Source organism: Scyliorhinus canicula, chromosome 16 (assembly GCF_902713615.1).
Source record: "Scyliorhinus canicula chromosome 16, sScyCan1.1, whole genome shotgun sequence".
Classification (NCBI taxonomy): domain Eukaryota; kingdom Metazoa; phylum Chordata; class Chondrichthyes; order Carcharhiniformes; family Scyliorhinidae; genus Scyliorhinus; species Scyliorhinus canicula.
The window spans coordinates 56,681,403-56,702,361 of NC_052161.1; the positions used below are offsets into that span (position 1 = coordinate 56,681,403).

General features: G+C 44.9%; 2 protein-coding genes across 3 annotated transcripts in view; one reads left to right on the forward strand and one right to left on the reverse strand.

Annotated features, from left to right (window-relative positions):
- Positions 1 to 11,440, forward strand: part of plce1 (phospholipase C, epsilon 1) — a 526,277-nt gene extending 514,837 nt beyond the window's left edge. For both annotated transcript variants that reach the window (XM_038821511.1, XM_038821512.1), the window contains one exon: positions 8,342 to 11,440. The gene's annotated coding sequence lies outside the window, so the exon portion shown is untranslated. The remainder of the gene's footprint in view (positions 1 to 8,341) is intronic.
- A 1,872-nt stretch (positions 11,441 to 13,312) lies between these two features.
- Positions 13,313 to 20,959, reverse strand: part of noc3l (NOC3-like DNA replication regulator) — a 67,998-nt gene continuing 60,351 nt past the window's right edge. The window contains exons 17-21 of the mRNA XM_038822405.1: positions 16,744 to 16,925; positions 15,323 to 15,451; positions 14,746 to 14,843; positions 14,308 to 14,392; positions 13,313 to 13,910 (exon numbers count right to left, since the gene is read on the reverse strand). Of these exons, the coding sequence (XP_038678333.1) occupies positions 13,782 to 13,910; positions 14,308 to 14,392; positions 14,746 to 14,843; positions 15,323 to 15,451; positions 16,744 to 16,925 (623 nt within the window). The 3' untranslated portion in view covers positions 13,313 to 13,781. The remainder of the gene's footprint in view (positions 13,911 to 14,307; positions 14,393 to 14,745; positions 14,844 to 15,322; positions 15,452 to 16,743; positions 16,926 to 20,959) is intronic.

Genomic DNA, 20,959 nt, shown 5'->3' on the forward strand with positions numbered 1-20,959 from the left:
CGCTGGCAATATTGGACAAAATGTACGTTAGGCTCATTAACGAGGTTTATGCACGCCACGTGTTTACGACTCGCCGTCAGCGGCCTACAGAAACGCTTGCCGAGTTTGTAAGGGAATTGAACAATCTTTCCAATGACTGGAATTATCAAGCCGTTACCGCGGCTGAACATAGAGAGCTTGCTGTGCGGGACGTTTTCGTAGCGGGCCTTAGGTCTAACTATGTGCGCCAAAGACTGCAAGAAAAGGGGGCCCAGGACTTAGACACTACTGTGGAGGCTGCTACCACTATGGAAGTTTCCTTCCGCAGCCTCACGTCGTTTCCCGCGGACCCCGCGACCTCATCGTGGACCCCTGACCAACAGTCCCCCCAGGCCTGTGCCGCACGGCCCCCAGCTACCGCGCTGCCAAAGCCAGTTACTCAGCTGCTCCAACCTGCCATTTCTGTGGCCAAAGCCAGCACCCGCGGCAGCACTGCCCAGCCCGATCCGCGACCTGCAGCAGCTGCGGGAAGAAAGGCCACTATGCCAGAGTGTGCCTCGCGAAAAGGGCCCCAGTTTTTAACTCCCCTGCAGAGAGAACAAATCGCTCCTAACACCAGCGGGCCCGCGGGGCCCGAAACGCTGCGGCCTACACCCCGACTCCGCCCCCTCCCACCACAGGCGATCCATGGGGGCCGCCATCTTGGCAAACCCCCACCATGCGGCCGGCCACATGCGACTCATGGGGGCCGCCATCTTCCTCGCCGCTCATCACGTGCGATCCACGGGCCCCATCTGCATCGGCATGCTCAGAAACCTCATCTGAAGAATACGACTTCCCCGGGCACTCACCACGCGGCCCACAACTCAACGCGGTCACCCTGGATCAATCCCGCGCCAAGCACCTACGAAGTTCGATGGCGGAGGTCCAGGTCAACTGGTAAAGCACGCCATGCCTCTTTGACTCCGGGAGCACCGAGAGCTTTATACATCCAGAACTGGTAAGACGCTGTTCGCTTTCTATTGTTCCGGTGAGCCAAACTATCGCCCTCGCTTCGGTCTCCCACTCAGTCCAAATCCAAGGACGCACCGTCGCTACGCTCACAATTCGAGGCGCTAGTTATTCTAAATTTAAACTTTATGTTCTGCCCGACCTCTGCGCGCCACTCTTATTAGGCCTGGATTTCCAGTGCAACCTCAAGAGCCTCACCCTCAGCTTTGGCGGGCCCCTGCCCCCACTCACTATCTGCAGCCTAACCACGCTGCGCATCTCCCCCCCTCCGCTCTTCGCCAATCTCACTCCAGATTGCAAACCAGTAGCTACTCGCAGCAGGCGATACAGCCTACAGGATAGGGTCTTTATCCGATCGGAGGTCTGACGGCTGCTCAGTGAGGGGATCATAGAGGCCAGTAATAGTCCCTGGAGAGCTCAGGTGGTGGTCGTCAAGACCGGGGAAAAATTTTGCATGGTCGTTGACGAAAGCCAGACCATAAATCGCTTTACGTTCCTAGACGCGAATCCCCTCCCCAGAATTGCAGACATGGTTAATCAGATCGCCCAATATCGGCTATTTTGATCTGAAGTCTGCATACCACCAGCTCCCAATCCACCCGGAGGACCGCCACTACACGGCGTTCGAGGCCGATGGCCGCCTCTTCCATTTCCTCCGGGTTCCCTTCGGTGTCACTAACGTGGTTTCGGTGTTCCAACGAGCAATGGACCGAATGGTAGACCAGTACGGGCTGCAGGCCACGTTTCCGTATCTGGACAATGTTACCATCTGCGGCTATGACCAGCAGGACCACGACGCCAACCTCCACCATTTTCTCCAAACAGCACAGAAATTAAATCTCACTTATAACAAGGAGAAATGCGTTTTCCGCACAAACAGACTGGCCATCCTCGGCTACGTCGTGGAGAACGGAGTCCTGGGCCCAGACCCGGACTGCATGCGCCCCCTCTTAGAACTCCCCCTCCCTCATTGCCCCAAGGCCCTCAAACGGTGCTTGGGGTTCTTTTCATACTACGCCCAGTGGGTCTCTCAATATGCGGACAAAGCCCGCCCACTCTTTAAGGCCACACGGTTTCCCCTGTCTGCTGAGGCGCACCCGGCCTTCAGCTGCATCAAGGAGGACATCGGCAAAGCAGCCATGCGGGCGGTAGATGAATCCACTCCCTTTCAGGTTGAGAGCGACGCCTCAGAGGTAGCTCCAGCAGCCACTTTAAATCAGGCAGGGAGGCCCGTTGCATTTTTCTCCCGTACCCTATCTGCTTCAGAACTCCGACACTCCTCAGTCGAGAAGGAAGCGCAAGCCATCGTGGAGGCTGTTCGTCACTGGAGGCACTACCTCGCAGGTAGGAGGTTCACCCTCATCACCGACCAATGATCGGTTGCCTTTATGTTTGACAACTCGCAAAGGGGCAAGATTAAAAACGATAAAATCCTGCGGTGGAGGATCGAACTCTCCACCTATAGCTACGATATTAAGTATCGACCGGGGAAGCTCAACGAGCCCTCGGATGCCCTATCCCGCGGGACATGCGCCAGCGCGCAGATCAGCCGTCTGAAAGCCATCCACGCAGACCTCTGCCATCCAGTGGTCACCCGGCTCGCCCACTACATCAGAGCCCAAAACCTGCCTTTCTCCACCAAGGAGGTAAAAGCGGTCACCAGGGACTGCCCGATCTGTGCGGAGTGCAAATCGCACTTCTATAGACAGGGCCTACCTGGTCAAGGCTTCTAGGCCCTTTGAACGCCTTACGATCGATTTCCAAGGGCCACTCCCCTCCACTAACAAGAACATCTATTTCCTCAACATCATCGACGAGTTCTACTGATTCCCTTTTGCCATTCCATGCCCTGATATGACCTCCATACAGTCATTAGGGCCCTGCATAGTGTCTTCACCCTGTTCGGTTTCCCCAGATACGTGCACAGCGACCGGGGTTCGTCCTTTATGAGCGACGAGCTGCGTCAGTACCTGCTCGACAAGGGCATCGCCTCGAGCAGAGCTACCAGCTACAACCCCAGGGGGAACGGACAGGTGGAGAGGGAGAACGTGACGGTCTGGAAGACCGTCCTGCTGACCCTCCGGTCGAGAAAACGCCAAGTCTCCCAGTGGCAAGAAATCCTCCCAGACCCGCTCCACGCTATCAGATCCCTCCTCTGTACAGCTACAAATCAAACCCCTCACGAGCGACTCTTCATTTTTTCTAGGGGCATGGGAGTCTCACTTCAGCCATGGCTGAGGACACCAGGCCCGGTCCTCCTGAGGAAGCACGTCATGGGGCACAAAACTGACCCCCTTGTTGAAATGATGCGCCTCCTCCATTCCAACCCCCAGTATGCATTTGCGGAGTTCCCGGACAGTCGCCAGGACACAGTATCCCTTCGGGACCTGGCACCCGCTGGATCCAGCCCCCCCCCACTGAGGAACCCCTTACCCTGTTCCCTATGCGGCCGCCCCCGATTCCGCAAACTCACCCCACCGTTTCCACACGCCAGCACCAGCCCGCCCCCAGTCTCTGGTCGGGGACGAGACCCACCCCGGAGTCTGCCATCGTTCCCCAGCTCTCAACACCCACCCAGCCACCACAAGAGGCTGCAACCCCGGTGCTCCGCAGATCGAAAAGAACAATTCGTCCACTGGACAGACTAACTCTGTGAGCCACCACCCCCGCTGGACTCGATTTGTTTCACAGGGGGTGAATGTGATTCTCACCGGATTATAACCTATATATACATGTGTCTATATTGTAAGTGCAGATGCACTACCTGACCTCCAGGGGGAGTAGCTTTGGGAATGCTCGAGAGTTATACGGGACTTCTCCCTTGGCTCCGCCCAGGACTCCTCCCCCGGGAGCTGCTGTATAAAGATCAGTGCCACAGGGTCAGCCGGCCAGTTCACCGAAAGTTCAAAGGCTAACAGGCTGGCTCTGTTGTAAGTATATTAAAACCGCTATTCTAATCCTACAAGCACGTATCCGTAGAATTGTTTGTTCCAACAGTTCCATTCATTCACAGGTTGTTTATTATTTATCTGTTACATTTGCAATAGTTCCTTTTTCTCTTAAGTCTTTGAATGCTGTTACCTCAGATGTAAGCCCATCTCTCCTGCATTTCCCTTTTGAATCATGTCAGTTAGGTTTTCACCTCTCTCACAGCACAGATACGGTCCCAAACCCTCCCAACTCTGTGCCGCTAATAGTGTTCCTCCTCAGCCTCATTGCATCCTTTGACATGGTTGATCACAGCATTTCTTCACCACTCTTCTCAATGTGGTGAAAATGACTTGTGATCAAAGCCTGAACATCTTTTCTCCCTGTACTTCACTTCTGGTATGCTGCTCGAATGCATTCAGAGTCTCCCTCCTCTACTCGCTGACCCAAGCCAATTCCATCTGACATCTGTACGCTGATGTGACCCAGCTCTCACATCTACACCATGGGGCAGCACGGTAACACAGTGGTTAGCACAGTTGCTTCACAGCTCCAGGTTCAATTCCCGGCTTGGGTCACTATCTGTGCGGAGTCTGCATGTTCTCCCCATGTCTGCCTGCGTTTCCTCCCACAGTCCAAAGATGTGGTTAGGTGGATTGGCCATGATAAATTGCCCTTAGTTTCCTAAAAAGGTTAGGTGGGGTTACTGGTATAGGGTGGAGGCATGGGCTTGGGTGCTCTTTCCAAGAGCTGGTGCAGACTCGATGGGTTGAATAGCCTCCTTCTGCACCATCAATTCTATCTTTTTGTCTCCTAAGCTGCCTCTGTGCACCATGTATTCAACACACCTTGATCCTACTCTCTACACCCCTCTAGCTCTTCACTTCCATCTTCTTACTTGAGCCTTCCAAAAACCAACCTCTTTGATCGAGATTTCCGATACCTCAGTCGCCTTTCCTTCGGTGGCATGGCATCTATTTTTCAAAATGCTCTTGAAGAAAACTAAATGGCAGGATTCTCCATTGTCCGATGCCGAAATTGTATTTGGTGATCGGGCAGAGAATCACCAATTGCGACCAAATCGGGGTCGGTGGTGGTTTTCGGATGCTCCGCCCCCTCCAAATCGGTGTCATCAAGGCGCGTGCCACACAGTGTTGTGACGCCGTTAGCGCGTTGCTTTAAGACTCTCCCCCGATGGACTGAGTTCCTAACCGCGGAGGTCGTGTGTGGTCTGAGTTTTCATAAACGCAGCGTGGTGACTGAGGACTGTGTCCTGCACCGCCAGAGTCAGGGCGGGGCGCAGCCATGCTGCTGGCAAAGGGGGTTTCGGCGACGGCTGGGGGGACTGGTGGGGATGTGCAGGGGGTGTCCAGAAGGACACTATTTGGCAGGTACGGCTGGAACCACGTTATATGGCGCGACCGCTGCAGGTTGTTGCCGTGCGCATATGCAGCCTCAGAACCGGCCATTCTCTGGCCGTTTAGGTCAGGAACGCCGGGAGTTTTACATGGCACATCTGCTAGCCCCCCACTGGGCAGGGCATTGGTATGGGGGTGGCACCATGTTTTCCATTATAAAACCAGACATGTTCTCTGACATAGCCTCAAAATCGGAGAATCCAGCCTGAGGTGTTTCTTTAGCGTTTTTAATCACAAGGTAAATGCTTTGTCATAGACATAGTGCATGAGCCGATTCTGCTGGCTTAACCTTCAATGATGTAGACAGGGAGTATTCACTCCCCACCCAATAGGATGGCAGTTGCACTTCAATGATTCCTTTTTTTTTGAGTCAAATGTTCATAACTTTTGCTTTACAAATTGAAATGATACAGCCTCCCAGCTATGAATGAAAGTGACTTTCCAATGAAATGCCATTTTAAGTACCACTGGCATAATTTAAAAAAAGAAACTACAAAGACTGTTTCAGCGTTTGCATAAGATACCTGAAATACATTTATTTTGTAAATGTTTGTATGGCTGTTATCTTTTTAGTCGGGCTAGAGGGTTTGGTGTGGGGACTCGGTCACTGTCCCCAATTAAGCGTCCTCAAAGAAGAATAGAGAGGCACAGACAGGGAATTACTGAGTATGGAGCTTTGACAGCTAAAGGCAATGATCACCAATGACATTTAAACCTCTCGATGCTCCAGAGGCCAGAATTAAAGAAGCGCAGATATCTCAGAGGATTGTGCAGGCTGGAGGAGGTTGAAGAGATAGGGTAGGGTGAGATCATGGAGGTATTTGGAAATGAGGATAACATTTTTAAAATCACAATGTTGCTCAACTGGGATTGGTGTAGGTCAGCGAGCCCAGGGGTGATGGGGGAATAACTTATTGCAAGTAAGGAGATGAAGTTTTGAATTAAGTCAAGTTTACAGAGGGTAGAATGTGGGAGACTAGCCACGAGTGTGTTGGAATAGTGTTATGGGAGCGGTGTTTTCAGAACCCCAAAATGTATCATGGAGTTCAACCAACCTCTCCCTTTAATGTATTATTGCTTTTGAAGCACACGGCTTGGTCTCCAGGTGTGGTACTACAATTATGGACACGTAGGTTTTTAAACACAAAACAATGTTTATTCATGAATTCAACTTAACCTTTTTAAATAACCATTGGATCCCTTAACACCCCTTACTTAAAATAATACAATACTAAATAATTCCTCAAAATGTTCCTTCAAACCTCCAAAAGACTTAACACCTTTAAACAGAAACACATCAGTTTAAAGACATTACTACTGAGTTTAAATCACCCAAATGATTCAGAGATAGTCGTTCATGGCAGAGATCACAGCAAACCCAGCTCCCTGCAAAACACAGACACACCCAAGCTTTTTTCCTCCATACTGGCTTTCTCCTTTCAAAACAGCTCACAGCAAACCAGCCAGGCACTTTTCAGCTGTTTTCCCAAACTGGCTTTCTCCTTTCAAAACAGCTCGCGGCAAACCAGCCAGGCACTTTTCAGCTGCTCTCTCTCAAACTGGCTTTATCCTTTCAAAACAGCTCACAGCAAACCAGCCAGGCACTTTTCAGCTGCTTTCTCAAAATGAAACTAAAAGCAGAAGTGATCTCAGCACAGCTCCCCCATCTGACATCACTTCAGTAATATGAGCTGCTCCATTTCTTAAAGGTACATTGCTTAAACATTCATTTCTTAAAGGTACTCTCACATGACAATAGTTGAGTCGACCAGTTGAATGAGCGTTTCAGCAGAAGATGGGCTGATACAGGAGTGAAACTGCAATATTATCGATGTGGAAATAGGGGGCATTAGTGATTATTATATTAATTCAGTAGAACGGCCTTTACCCAGATTGGTGAAAATGTGATTGAAGCTAATTGTGTGGCTGCTTTTAAGGGGAAACTATACAGGCATATGAGGGAAAAGGAAATAGAGGGTTACTATGGTAGATTTAGAAGACAAAAAATGCAAGGAAGCTTGTGTGAAGCTTAGACCAGCATGGACTAGATGCGTTGACTGGCCCATTTCTGCACTGCATATCCGATGTCTGATACTTTAATATCAATAGAGTCGAGCCAGGTGGCGGTGAGGTGAAACTTGGCGTGAAAACTATATGTGAAAACACTGAGCACTTGAATTATTTCTTATCTATGTGCAGGCAGCACATAGGAAGGGCCTGAGGATCGATCCTTGTGCATCACCAGAGATAACAGTGCAGGAACAGGAAGAGAAACCATTCCAATTGACTATGATTAGATAGAGAAGTGTGGAATGGAGTGAGAGCAGTGCCATCCAGCTGCGTGGCAGGGGAAAGACATTGAGGGAGGATGGCGTGGTAACTATGTCAAGGTCATGTTAGTTTATTTTACAACCTTAAATACCTTTTGACTATCACTGAATTTATTCTTTTGCACATTCCTGACAAATGGAAATTATAGCTTACACGAGTGATATTTTCAATACTTCTTCCTATCTGTGTAATACCAAAAAATAGGTTTCCAATCTTTAGATTGTAGCACATATTCTAATTAAAAGCATTTATGCCTCTGTTGCTCTCCTCTTACAGATTCCTACCATAGTTTTTGAGGACCACAACTCAGAAAAATACTGCTGGAGTCCTAAGCTAAAAATTTTATTGATGTATTTATTATTCAGCTATTTAGAAGATGGTTAGCATCCATATACCCACCTCAGGATCCGCAAATCAGTAATCAGACCATTTCTCCCATCAGTGACTCATATTAGATATTGTAAATTAGCACCTTATTTAGAAAAAATTGATCTGAAATATCTTGTGCTACAAATGTATCATAAAGTACAAATTTGGGATAAAAAAGAAAACCACATTGTACGTTATCAGTTGTATTTTTTTTTACATATTATGACAATTTGCATTGACAATTCTTTATGGTTCTCAAACCTTATTTGTGGTCTAAAATTTTAAAAATATCCCTTTTCTCACAGGTTGTTGTAAAATGGACCTCAATAATTCTGTAGTACTGTGCCAAAATGAAGCACAGGAACTTGTAGACAATGCTGGAGAAAACTAGAAACACTGTAACATCAGTCCTCCCAGTCTACTGGTATTCTGCTCTTCTGAAAAACTGGAAACTGCACAAATAAATTTTCTAAGAAACAAAATCCAGTCATTGGAATGAAACAGATCAACTGACACAGGTGACACACAGAAAAATGGGTCAGCATTCCAGACAAGCTGGGCTCATTACGATGTACTTTATTTTAACGAGAGGGCATGTGAGCAAACAACCACCAATACTGTCGGACCTTTCAGACATGAGCGGGATGTTGTCTTCAGTTTGACTAGGTATGGAGATATGCAGATACAACCCTAAGAACGTGTCAAGTTGTGAGTTGTAATACATGTGCACTTTTCTAATTATGTATTTGAAGGATTTATAGATTTTCAAGGTACCTATATGCTTTTGGTACCGGGATCATGCTAGAAGCCAGCTTTGGTAGTAACATTAAGCTGAATTGTCCCACAAACATACTTCTTTTTGTTGATGTTTACAAGATAAGTTACATTTGAGATAGGTATGATAAAATGTGCTGGATCCATACATAATATCTGATGAAAAGCAGTGTTCGTACAGAAGCTAATGATGTAATTTTACTGCAGTAGAAAATCATGTAAATTCTAGGTATATAAAACACTGTGCTGTTTGTATTAAAATAATTATTAGATCGAATTATTTATTTAAGCAGAGATTTAACACTTCGCAGTTATATATTCTCATGTTTAAGTTCCAAGTGGTAAGCTTATTTTGATACTATATAGAACACAACTTTTAATTATTTTTATTTACAATTGCCTACTTTCACGCACATATCTGACAACTGTGTTTATATATATATGTGTGTATTTGAATTTTTCTTGTGAAAAATGAAATCAAACAGGAAAAAGAATTTCCCTATGGATTTTTTCCCCTTAATTGCTGACCATGTACTTTAATGTATTATGTGCTGAGGACAAAAAAAAAATCGAAATGTGCAAAAAAATGCAAGTGTTTTGGCAACTTGTGTTCCTACATTACCTGTAATGGGGTGGTTAAGCAGCTGTGGTGTCTAAATGCTTAACTAAATCAGTTGTGACTTTGAAACACAATAGAGCTACAGCAATGACACATTAATAAGTTGACCATGTGACCCACTATGGTTTAAGTGTAAAACACCTAACCTAACCTACCCAAATAGCAACAGATGCTGATAGAAAGAAGTTCCTCTTCTTACAGTACCGGAAGCTGTCATTTTGGAGTTTATTTTTTCATGTGCCTGACTGGGCAATAACAAATCATCAACTCTGCAGCTCCAACAAGAGAGTATGACAGTAACTTATTAAACTGGTAATGCGTTAAGTAAATTGGTGAGATGTTTAAGAATAAAATCTAGAAACAGCCTTTAGCTGTTTCAACATTTAGTCTGAACTTGCCTCTTAAAGGGTTTTAATTTTTTTCTGCATTTTCATCCATATATTATAAACTACAACACGGTAGCACAGTGGTTAGAACTGTTACTTAACAGAGCCAGGGTCCCAGGTTTGATTCCCAGCTTGAATCACTGTCTGTGCGGAGTCTGCACGTTCTGCATGGGTTTCCTCCATTACCTGTTAGGTAATTTGGACATTCTGAATTCTCCCTCTGTGTACACGAGCAGGCACCGGCATGTGGCGACTTTTCACAGTGACTTCATTGCAGTGTTAATGTAAGCCTACTTGTGACAATAAAGATTATTAAAAGCCTAAGAAAGCTTAAGGGAAGAACTAATATTCCCATTTTACTGAAAATTATTAATATTTCTTCTCTAGATTATCTCAAACTCTGCTAGAAGACCCAGTTGGAAACGGACTTGTCTAATTAATAATTACTGGTGTAGATGAAAATGGCCCAGTTTTAGTTGAACCTTTTACGGTGTTGCCAACACATCAGTATAGTTGCTAGATATGCCATATAGCCACCACTCAATGCAGTTCATTGTATTTTTAATATAACTCGCTCATCTACCGTCCTCTCTTATGTTCCTTGGAGGTTGATTTATTTTTTTTGAAAAAAAAACCATTTGCTGCAGCTAGTTCAGTTGGTTTGATTTTGCATTTCCTCAGACAGATTTCTGTAATTATTTATTTACTTTCCTTTGAATTTTTGTTAAAATCACAAACATATAAGATTCCGGATTAACTCAATGGACAGCATTGTTTAATGAATGTTCCTTACTGGTATTGAACGGTGGAATTTTACTTGGTTTCATGTGACCAACACATGTTCTCTGTCTATAGGATTTATGTTTTGTTTCCCTTACTGATCGCTGCTCGGTCTCAACAGAAGTTTTGTGCTTCTTACATCATGGATTAGTTTCCCCCCCCGTATTAACTATGTTTTTTTACGGTGTTTATTAATTAACCTTTTTCCTCAAGCCTGTTTTAAATGTATATTTTCATAAGGTCAGTGAAAGCCAGTTGAAACAAGTTTAAATGGCACACTTTTAGCCACTTGTACTTATGAACATACACATCTAATAGAGCCCATGTATGTGACACAAATATTTGTGCCCCGAATTGATTTCAGGCTCATTCCAGGTGACGTCAGAGTACATTCACTGGGCATTTACTTAAAAAGGCTGGTAAGTATATGGTCTTAAAGTTTTGTAAATACTACAGTTGAACTGTGTAATGCCTTTTCTTTGCAGCGAATGTTTTATTTATCAGATTCAACTATTGGGTAAATACGAAAGTAAATTACTATCGTCAGCAATTGTGTCCATGAAATCCACAATTCACCTATTAACTTTACTTTATTTAGTTCTATCGATATGCAAAGAACATGTCATGATTACTGAAGGTGTTGGTATTCTGAGAATTCTGTTTTTAAGAGTTGAAACATTGTGCCAAATGTCATTTTTTTAATACAAATCATGTTTTCAGATTGTATATGAATTGTGTTGTGAATTAATGTTGGATGTATTTATATCTATAAACTTACTTTGAATATGTGTATTAATGTTGAATTCACCAGAATAAATATCAAATTGGATCATGTTTAAGAACAAGGTGTCTGAGTTTACTTGATCAGTAGAGATCAGACTGAAACGTTGCAGCACAAAATCAACGATGGTTTCACAAACAGTTTAGTACATTTCTCTATCTAACTTTCATCAAAATTGCATTCAGCCTTTTCAATCTTTAGATAAACCACAATGGCTCAGATCTTCCAGGCTTGTGCTGGACGTATGCCAGAGGATGCTTTGGGGAACCTCTCAATGAAAGGACTCCATGGGAATTGCTCATGAAGTTTCAACTTCTGACGGGTACGGAATATCTCCCACTTCACAAGTCGGAGATTTCGGAAGGTTCTGCAACCATGTCTAACTCCTGGCTAACTAAACAATTGACTTCCCACCCAGCCCCCTTTGAGCCACCCTCACCCCGCCACCACAACACGCATCCTATCCACTTAACCTCACACATTCACTCACATACTGAAAAGCTATCTCAACGTTTCAAAGCTTTTCAGTGCATTAGTGACTGAAGACTTACAAAAACACAGCAGCTATTGCTGTAAAAAGGGGTGGTTTGGCTTCCCCCGACAATCCTGCACTATGATGGAAGACTCCAAGAACAGGTATGCTCCATATTTTTGAAGAGACCAGGTTCGGACGTCCAGCTCATAAATGCAGAGCCACATCTTAATATCAAAAAAAGCTGACAATAGCCACTCCTCAGAAGACTTGGCCCAGTGTTTTCTGAATGTTTACAAACCTGATAAACTGTGGGCTGCTACAAAATAATGTTGGATCCTGAACGATGGAAAACTTACCCACCTATTTATTGTACTTATTACTTTTATCTCAATGCTCAATACCTCTTCTGTCGAGTGCAAAACTAAAAAGAGGGGAAATCAGCTAGGTCTCTTGCACTGCTTTTGAATAAGATAAATAGCTAGCCAAAGGGAGATGATGCCAGATATTACTGGGTATTAAACAACATTGTGTGTATCGTCTTTACCATTTAGGATATACAACAGAAGGAAAAGTAAAAATTAAATGGAAAGACAGGGTTAATACAATGTTCTCAATTGGACAGACGCTGGTAAAACACAAATCAGTCTATATGGTGCACAGCACCACCAGCTGGATAAAACTACCATTTACAATCTCTTTCAAATTATTTGGTTAATTATCAGTACTTACCATTGGCATTATATGACTCATTAATTCTATGTGTGAGTTCATGTGGACCAGGCATATAGGGGTATTGAAAGCCATATGGAAGGGGCGTAGATGATGTGTAGGGGCAAAAGCTATTCATCTTATCTTTCTAAAGGTTTCAAACTGTGGTTTACAGCTGCTCTGAGGGGCTAGAAACCACAAAGTCCTTGAGAGGCTGGCTCAACTCCATGAAAATTGGGTTCTGGGAGGGCAAGATATTGCGTACCCCCTGCAATGGAACTGACTAGGCAGGGAGTGCAATTTTGTTACACTCACCTTCATACCGTGCCTGTGAAAATTGCCAGCTCTAGGAACTGGGAATAGGGTGGGAATCCTGGAATTGGGACCTCTTCCCCCATTTTTATAGGCCTCTGGAATTGACCTAGCTCCACAAAAATCCAGGCCGGCAATGAGAATAAAATAAAGTTTTTCCATTCTGGAATGTTGATTACATAATAAAAACCAAGGAAAATATTCAGCAGCTAACTGTTTCTTATTATTGGAAAATAAATATATAAAGAATGTGATAGGTTTGTTATCAGTATGCTTTTCAAATCCATTTGGACTGTGTTATACCTACCTAACTTGTGTCCCAAGAGCAACATTTAATATTCCTATGTGTAACTTTTAAAGAATAAACTAGCATTTGTATTCTGCCTTACATATCCTCAGGATGTCAAAGCTCATCAAAGCCAAGAAACAAATCAAAAAAGGTTTGGTCAAATATTTATTATTCAAAAATAACTAGTCAACAATTTGAAGCGTTACAATGTTTAAAAGGTTGGACGTTTTCTTCCTATAGTAAATTTTCAGTTGATGTTTTATATAAATACCTATTTATATTTAAAAACTCAATGTTTTGTCATAGTTGTTAAGCTCACCCAAGAACATTAGTTGGTAACAGCCTGATATTTTTTAAACAGGATTGTGCTACGGCATCTAGAAAACAATATTCCAACCCATTATTCTTACTATTTCCTATCATTGTGAGCAAGGCCATGGGTAATCCACTAGTGTTTACATACATACACACACATTCACCATGGATACCATGAGTAAAGTAAACCACAAAAGTAATGAATTAATACAGGCGATCCAATACTCAGTTAAACAATTGTTCTGTTTAGAAATGTTGTTCTGTTTGAGAACTATCCTGCATAATGAACAACCTCCCACTGTTCAATCATGTGTGTGATTCTACTTTGAAATCTTCAGCAAATTTGAGATCAGCAGTGATGGAGGGAATCTCAAGGAGCCGATTTATCTGACGTTGTAGATCTGAATCAAGGAATGCACTCTGCATTGCAGACTTCTGAAATTACAGCATTAAGCTTAAGAGTGACAATCGATTCTTATAAGACCTTACTCTCATTAAGCAGACTTTAATAAATACTCCACACCAATTCTAAAAGCACTTTACTTTACAAAGTGGCAACAGGAAAATAATCTTAACAATTTTTACAACCATAGGCAAATTTAGCAGAAACTGTATCAAGATACTAATAATAACAAATGTTTGGCAACAGGTAAAAGACAAAAGTTCCACAGGCAGGAGAAGCAGTGTGTAAAATCTTTCACCCTATTGCAAACAGTTATCACCTTAATATGTGTTTAACCTACCAAAATGCTATTTATTGATATATCAACTAATATAAACGTAGAGCTACAAACTTAATACAGTAGAACAAACGCATTAATAGTTTGTCTACCTTTTTGCTTGGTCCAGAAGATGTGATTGGAGGATTAAAAGTCATCTCTTTCATGCTGAACTCTTCAAAAAGCTCTGTAGCATGCCTGGATTGAACAAAGAAAATAATTCAGTTTCTAGCCAGACTTAAAAATTCAGTACAAAGATTCCCAATAACAAGAGTAAAGAACAAATAAACATGTAAATTGTATAACACTTATCGCATCGTCAGGGTAACCCACAGCACTTTATGGCCAATGGACTCATTTTAAAATGTAGTTACATAAGCAAAACTGGCAACCAATGTACAACTTATCATCTTCAAGGATTTGATCATTAGGAAAAGTACTTAATTTGAGAAATTAACTATTAATTACAAACCACAATTTTCAAAGCGGACGTTGGGCATCCCAGAATTTGTAACATTGCCAATGTATTTTGTTGATGTAAAATCCCTTACTTTCTGCTTAGTTCTGCCCTCAAGGCTCCAGAGCCTTCAGATGGAGCACCAACGCTAATATGTGCTGCAAACCTCCGTACTACAGGATGAAAATGTCTCTGCAATAGAAAAAAGGTGCAGGTCTATTAAAATCTTATGGTGACCTTGGAATCTGGTTGCATTGAATGCAATGGAATTCTGAGACTAAGAAACTGATTATAGATAATTTGCCTGCAACACTATTCCAGTATTAACCTAAAACTTTACAGGCATGTTTAAATCAACAATTTTATCAATTAACACATCAGATATGGTCATGCAAATTTTAATAAAGGAAATCTATCTGTGGTGGAATTAAACAACACAAATAATAACAAATATTTCATAAGATTAAGGTGTTAATTAAATACTGTATGGAATTTCCTTTGCTAAATTACATCGAAGAAAAGTTTTCATCTGATTTTTCCCAGATGACTTCCGTAGATTTCTACTTGCCTTTACACTCAGCATTTTTCAGAATATTTCCATTTTACGGTTACCTGTGTGGTAGCAACAGAGCTAAACATCTGATAAGAGATATAATGCAAAATGAGTTTACCTGGAGGTAATGTAACTCCCACAATACAGTATTCTGTGCATTGCAGTATTCAGGTTCATCAAGCTCTGGGAGATAAAGTCCACTACCGTGGGATTCATTGTCGAGCAAAATATCTGTTTTAGGAAATGACTGGAGAAAAAAAAAAAAAAATTGTATGTTGTATGTGGCTCAATTCAACTTCAATCCTCCTGTAAGGAAGCAGTTTCTCAGGCTATAAATAGTTACACTTGTATATATATATATATATATATATATATACACACACACAAACACACACAAGTTCAATCAACGGTAACCACTAGTATGTAATTTGGTTTCTCATTAACAATTACTTGTTTTCATTATCACACAATGGGATTCTTCTAACTCCGACTTTGTGCAATTACATTTTTTTGAGAATAGAGATGCAAGTTTTATCAGCAAATCCTGCCATAGAGAAAGGTGACATGTCAAGAGGACTCGTCATAATCCTACCAGCGTGGCTAATTTTAGAACTTGAGGAACTACAAAAACCTTCACTGAGCAATGCCAGACATCAAAAAAATTCAAAATAATGTACATATGTTGTTAAATTGAGAATTGCATTTTCAAGAATCGATATCATAATAGCAATAACAATATACACTTATTTATAGTACTTTCAAAGCTAAGAAAATTCATCCGAAGGCATTTCACAGCAGGGAAAGGAAAAGTGACTGCAAAGTCAGTGGAAAATATTAAGGGATTATTGAAACCATAATTGAAGTAGTAGGTTTTAAGAAGGGATTTGGAGAGGCGAACGGGATTTACTAGGGAATTCTAAAACGTGGAGACAACAACAAAAGACTCGGTGTCGATGGTAGGTGTGAACGGAGGGTGGGGAGATGAATGAACCACCAGAGTCAGAGGGAGAGAGAAGGGCGAACAAGAGAAATGAAAATGAAAAATGAAAATCGCTTATTGTCACAAGTAGGCTTCAAATGAAGTTACTGTGAAAAGCCCCTCGTCGCCACATTACGGCACCAGTTCGGGGAGGCCGGTACGGGAATTGAATCGTGCTTCTGGCCTGCTTTAAAAGCCAGCTATTTAGCCCTGTGTTAAACCAGCCCCCAAAATTATGGAGACAGAAAGGATCGAATCCATAAAATTATGTCAACACAAGGCTGAACATTTTAAATAAAAATAACCATGGGGAACCAGAGGCCAATGGAGGTCAGTAAAGTCAGACATGGTGGGTGAATAAGATTTGATTCCAACAGGATATTGTGAAACAAGAGTTTTGGATAAGCCAAAGCTTTAAGAGGGTGCAGGATAAAGGGCAAGTCAGAAACAATGGAATCGTCCGAATGTGGCAAAGGTATGGACAAGATGTTAGGTGCTCACAGGTCGTAAACTCAACTCAGTTATAATAGCACATTTACTCCCAGTAAGAAAGTACTTACATTCATTAACACTCTATTTGTTGCCAAGATACCGATTGTTGAATTGGGTAGAACATTAAGTGCTAGAATAGTCAGACGCTTAACATAAGCAATAGCACGCTGTAAAGAAACTTGTTTTCGGCGCTTTGTCAGCATCACATCTATACATTGCAGCATAATCAAAACATCTTCATTTGTATCTCCTGAAAAACAGATCAATAATGTTCAAGCAACTTTCAAAGCAGTATTTTTTGAGAACAACTTTAAGATTGCGATATTCACATAGGACAGGAGGACCAAAATTACTCAATTTGATGTTCAACATCTTTGCACGCACTGCATTAGTAATTACTAATCACCATTCCCAAAGATTTTTTATAAAATGTTTTCCAAATTTTTCAATAAGTTTTACAACACTACAAAAGAGAAAATAATGCAAAGAATACAAAGCAATATATCAACAAAAACAACTTAACCATCTAACCAACTAAAAATTTAACAAACAAAGCAAAGTGGGGCAACCGCCCCTTATAAATAACATGAAATTAATCCATCCACCCACCCACACCCCCCCCCCCCCTCCCCCCTCTGGGTTGCTGCTGACCTCCACCTAACGTTCCGCGAGAAAGTCAAGGAACGGTTGCAACCGCCTGGAGAACCCCTGCAAAGACTTTCGCAAGGCAAACGTTATCTTCTCCAACCTGAGAAACCTTGCCATGTTACTGACCCAAGCTTGGGGGATTCGCGTCCCTCCACATTAACAAGAGCCTTCTCCGGGCTACCAAGGAGGCAAAGGCCAGAACTCCGGCCTCTTTCGACTCCTGCACTCCCAGATCATTCGATACCCCAAATATTGCTATCCCCCAGCTCGGTTTTACCCGCGTATCCAAGACCCTGGACATAGCCTTTGCAAAGCCCTTCCAAAATTCCGTAAGTGCCGGGCATGTCCAGAACATATGGGCATGATTTGCTGGGCTCCCCGAGCACCTCACACACCTGCCCTCTACCCCAAAAAACTTACTCATTCTCGCCCCTGTCATATGCGCCCGGTGCACCACTTTAAACTGAATCAGGCTAAGCCTGGCGCAAGGTGAGGAATTGACCTTGCCCAGGGCGTCAGCCCACAGGCCCTCATCCAGCTCCTCGCCCAGCTCCCCCTCCCACTTGCCCTTCAGCTCTTCCACCGAGGCCTCCTCTGCCTCCTGCAGCTCCTGGTATATTTCAGATATCTTGCCATCCCCTACCCACGCGCCCGAGACCACCCTGTCCTGTATCCTTCGGGCAGGCAGCAGTAGGAATTCCCCCACCTGCTTTTTCACGAACGCCCGAACCTGCATGTACCTAAAGGTATTCCCCGAGGGTAACCCAAATTTCTCCTCCAGCGTCCTCACACGGGCAAAGGTCCCATTGATAAACAAGTCCCCCATCCTTTTGATTCCCGCCTATATGCCACCTTAGGAACCCACCATCCATCCTACCTGGAACGAACCTCTGGAGGATTGGAGTCCAGACTGAGGCCCCTACCTCCCCCCTATGCCGTCTCCACTGCCCCCAAATTCTCAGCGTCGCCGCAACCACCAGGCTCGTGGTATACCGCGTCGGCGGAAGTGGCAACGGTGCCATCACCAGTGCCCCCAAGCTAGTATCTATAAAGGACGCTGCTTCCACGCCGCCCCCTCTGCCTCCATTACCCATTTCCGAATCATAGACACATTGGCTGCGCGGTAATAGCTGCACAAGTTCGGCAGCGCCAACCCCCCACCCCGACTGCGCTCCAAAAACAGTCTCTTAACCCGCGGGGTCTTATTTGCCCACACAAATCCCGTAATACTCCTGTTACCTGCTTACTGCTTAAAGAAGGACTTGGGGATCAGAATGGGCAGGCACTGGAAAACGACAAGAAACCTAGGGAGAACTGTCATCTTTACGGACTGCACCGTGCCCGCCAGGGAGAGTGGCAACATGCGCCACCTCCTAAAGTCCCCCTCCATCTGCTCCACCAGCCGCGTTAAATTGAGCTTGTGCAAGACCCCCCCAACTCTTGGCCACCTGGATACCCAAGTACCAAAAGCTCCTCTCCACCATCTTGAGCGGTAGCTCCCCCAGCCTCTTTTCCTGGCCCCTTGCATGCACCACAAAAAGCTCACTTTTCCCACATTTAGCTTGTATCCCGAGAAGTCTCCAAAATCCCAAAGAACCTGCATGACCTCCCCCATCCCCTCCACCGGATCCGCAATGTACAAAAGCAGGTCATCTGCATATAGTGAGACACGATGCTCTTACCCCTCCCCGAACCAACCCCCTCCAGTTTCTGGACTCCCTCAATGCCATGGCCAGCGGCTCAATCGCAAGGGCAAACAGCAGGGTGTACAAAGGGCACCCCTGCCTCGTTCCACGATATAACCTAAAATACTCTGACCGCAGCCGGTTCGTCGAAACGCTCGCTACCGGGGCCTGGTACAACAATTTGACCCACCCCATGAATTCCTCCCCAAACCCAAATCCGCCTAACACCTACCGCAGGTACTCCCACTCCAGCCGATCAAAAGCCTTCTCCGCGTCCATTGCCGCTACCACTTCTGCGTCTCCCCCCTCCGAGGGCATCATGATCACATTCAGGAGCCTCCGCACATTTGTATTCAACTGCCTGTCCTTCACAAACCCCGTCTGATCCTCACGAATCACTCCCGGGACATAATCCTCAATCCTAGTGGCCAGGATCTTGGCCAACAGCTTGGCATCCACATTGAGAAGCAAAATCGGTCTATAGGAGCCCTATTGCAATGAGTCCTTATCACGCTTGAGGATAAGCGAGATCAAAGCCTGCAACATTGTTGGGGGAAGGATTCCCTTTTCCTTCGCATCGTTAAAGGTTCTCAGCAACAGCGGGCCCAACAGCTCCAAGTACTTCCTGTAGAACTCAATGGGGAACTCATCCAGACCACCTGCATACTCCCCAACCCCTTAACTAGCTCCTCCATCTCAATCGGGGCCCCCAATCCCTCTAACCGCCCTTCCTCCACCTTTGGAAACCGAAGTTGGTCCAGGAACTGTCGCATCCCCTCCCCCACCCCCCTCCGGGGGTTCTGACTCGTACAATTTACCATAAAAGTCCTTAGAAACCTTGATTATTTTAGCTGGACTGCGCACCGTGTTTCCCCCCCCCCCATCCCTAATTCCCCCAATCTCCCTAGTCGCCTCCCTCTTCCGCAGCTGATTCTCCAACATCCGACTTGCCTTCTCCCCATATTCATACAATGCTCCCTGTACCTTCCTTAACTGGGCCTCAGCCTTCCCCGTGGTTAGCAAGTCAAACTCCGTTTGGAGGCTCCGGTGCTCCTTCAGCAACCCCTCTGCAGGGGATTCCGCATATCTCCTATCCACCCTTAGTATCTCCCCCACCAATCTCTCCCATCCATCCTCTCCCTCTTCTCTCTGTGGGCCCTGATTGAGATTAACTCCCCCTGACCACTGCCTTCAGTGTCTCCCAGACCACACTCACCGACACCTCCCCATTATCATTGGCCTCACATATCTTTGAATGCACCCCCGGACCAACCCACAGACCTCCTCGTCCGCCAGTAGTCCCACATCCATTCACCACAGCGGGGCGTTGGCCTCTCTCCTCCCCCATCTCCAGGTCCACCCAGTGCGGTGCATGGATGGCCAGAGATCGCAATGGCCGAATATTCCGCCCCCTCTACTCGGGATTAGCGCCCTGCTTACCACGAAAACAATCTATCCGAGAGTTCGCCTTGTTCACATGGGAGAAGAAGGAAAACTCCCTCGCCCTTGGCCTGGCAAATCTCCACGGATCCACTCCCCCCCATCTGGTCCGTGAACCCCCTCAGGACCTTAGCCGCTGCCGGCCTCTTACCCTACCTCGATCTAGACCGATCCAGTGCCGGGGGCAGAACCGTATTGAAGTCCCCCCCCATTATCAAACTACCTGCCTCCAGATCTAGGATCCGACTTAACATCCACTTCATGAACCCTGCATCGCCCCAGTTTGGGGCATACACATTCACCAGCACCACTCGGGCCCCCTGCAGCCTGCCACTCACCATAACATATCGACCCCCCCTTATCCGCCACAATACCCACCGCCTCAAATGCAACCCGCTTACCAGGATTGCGATCCCCCCTGCTTTTTGCATCCAGCCCAGAGTGAAAAACCTGTCAGCCATCCCTTCCTCAGCCTGGTTTGATCCACGATCTTCAGGTGTGTTTCCTGCAG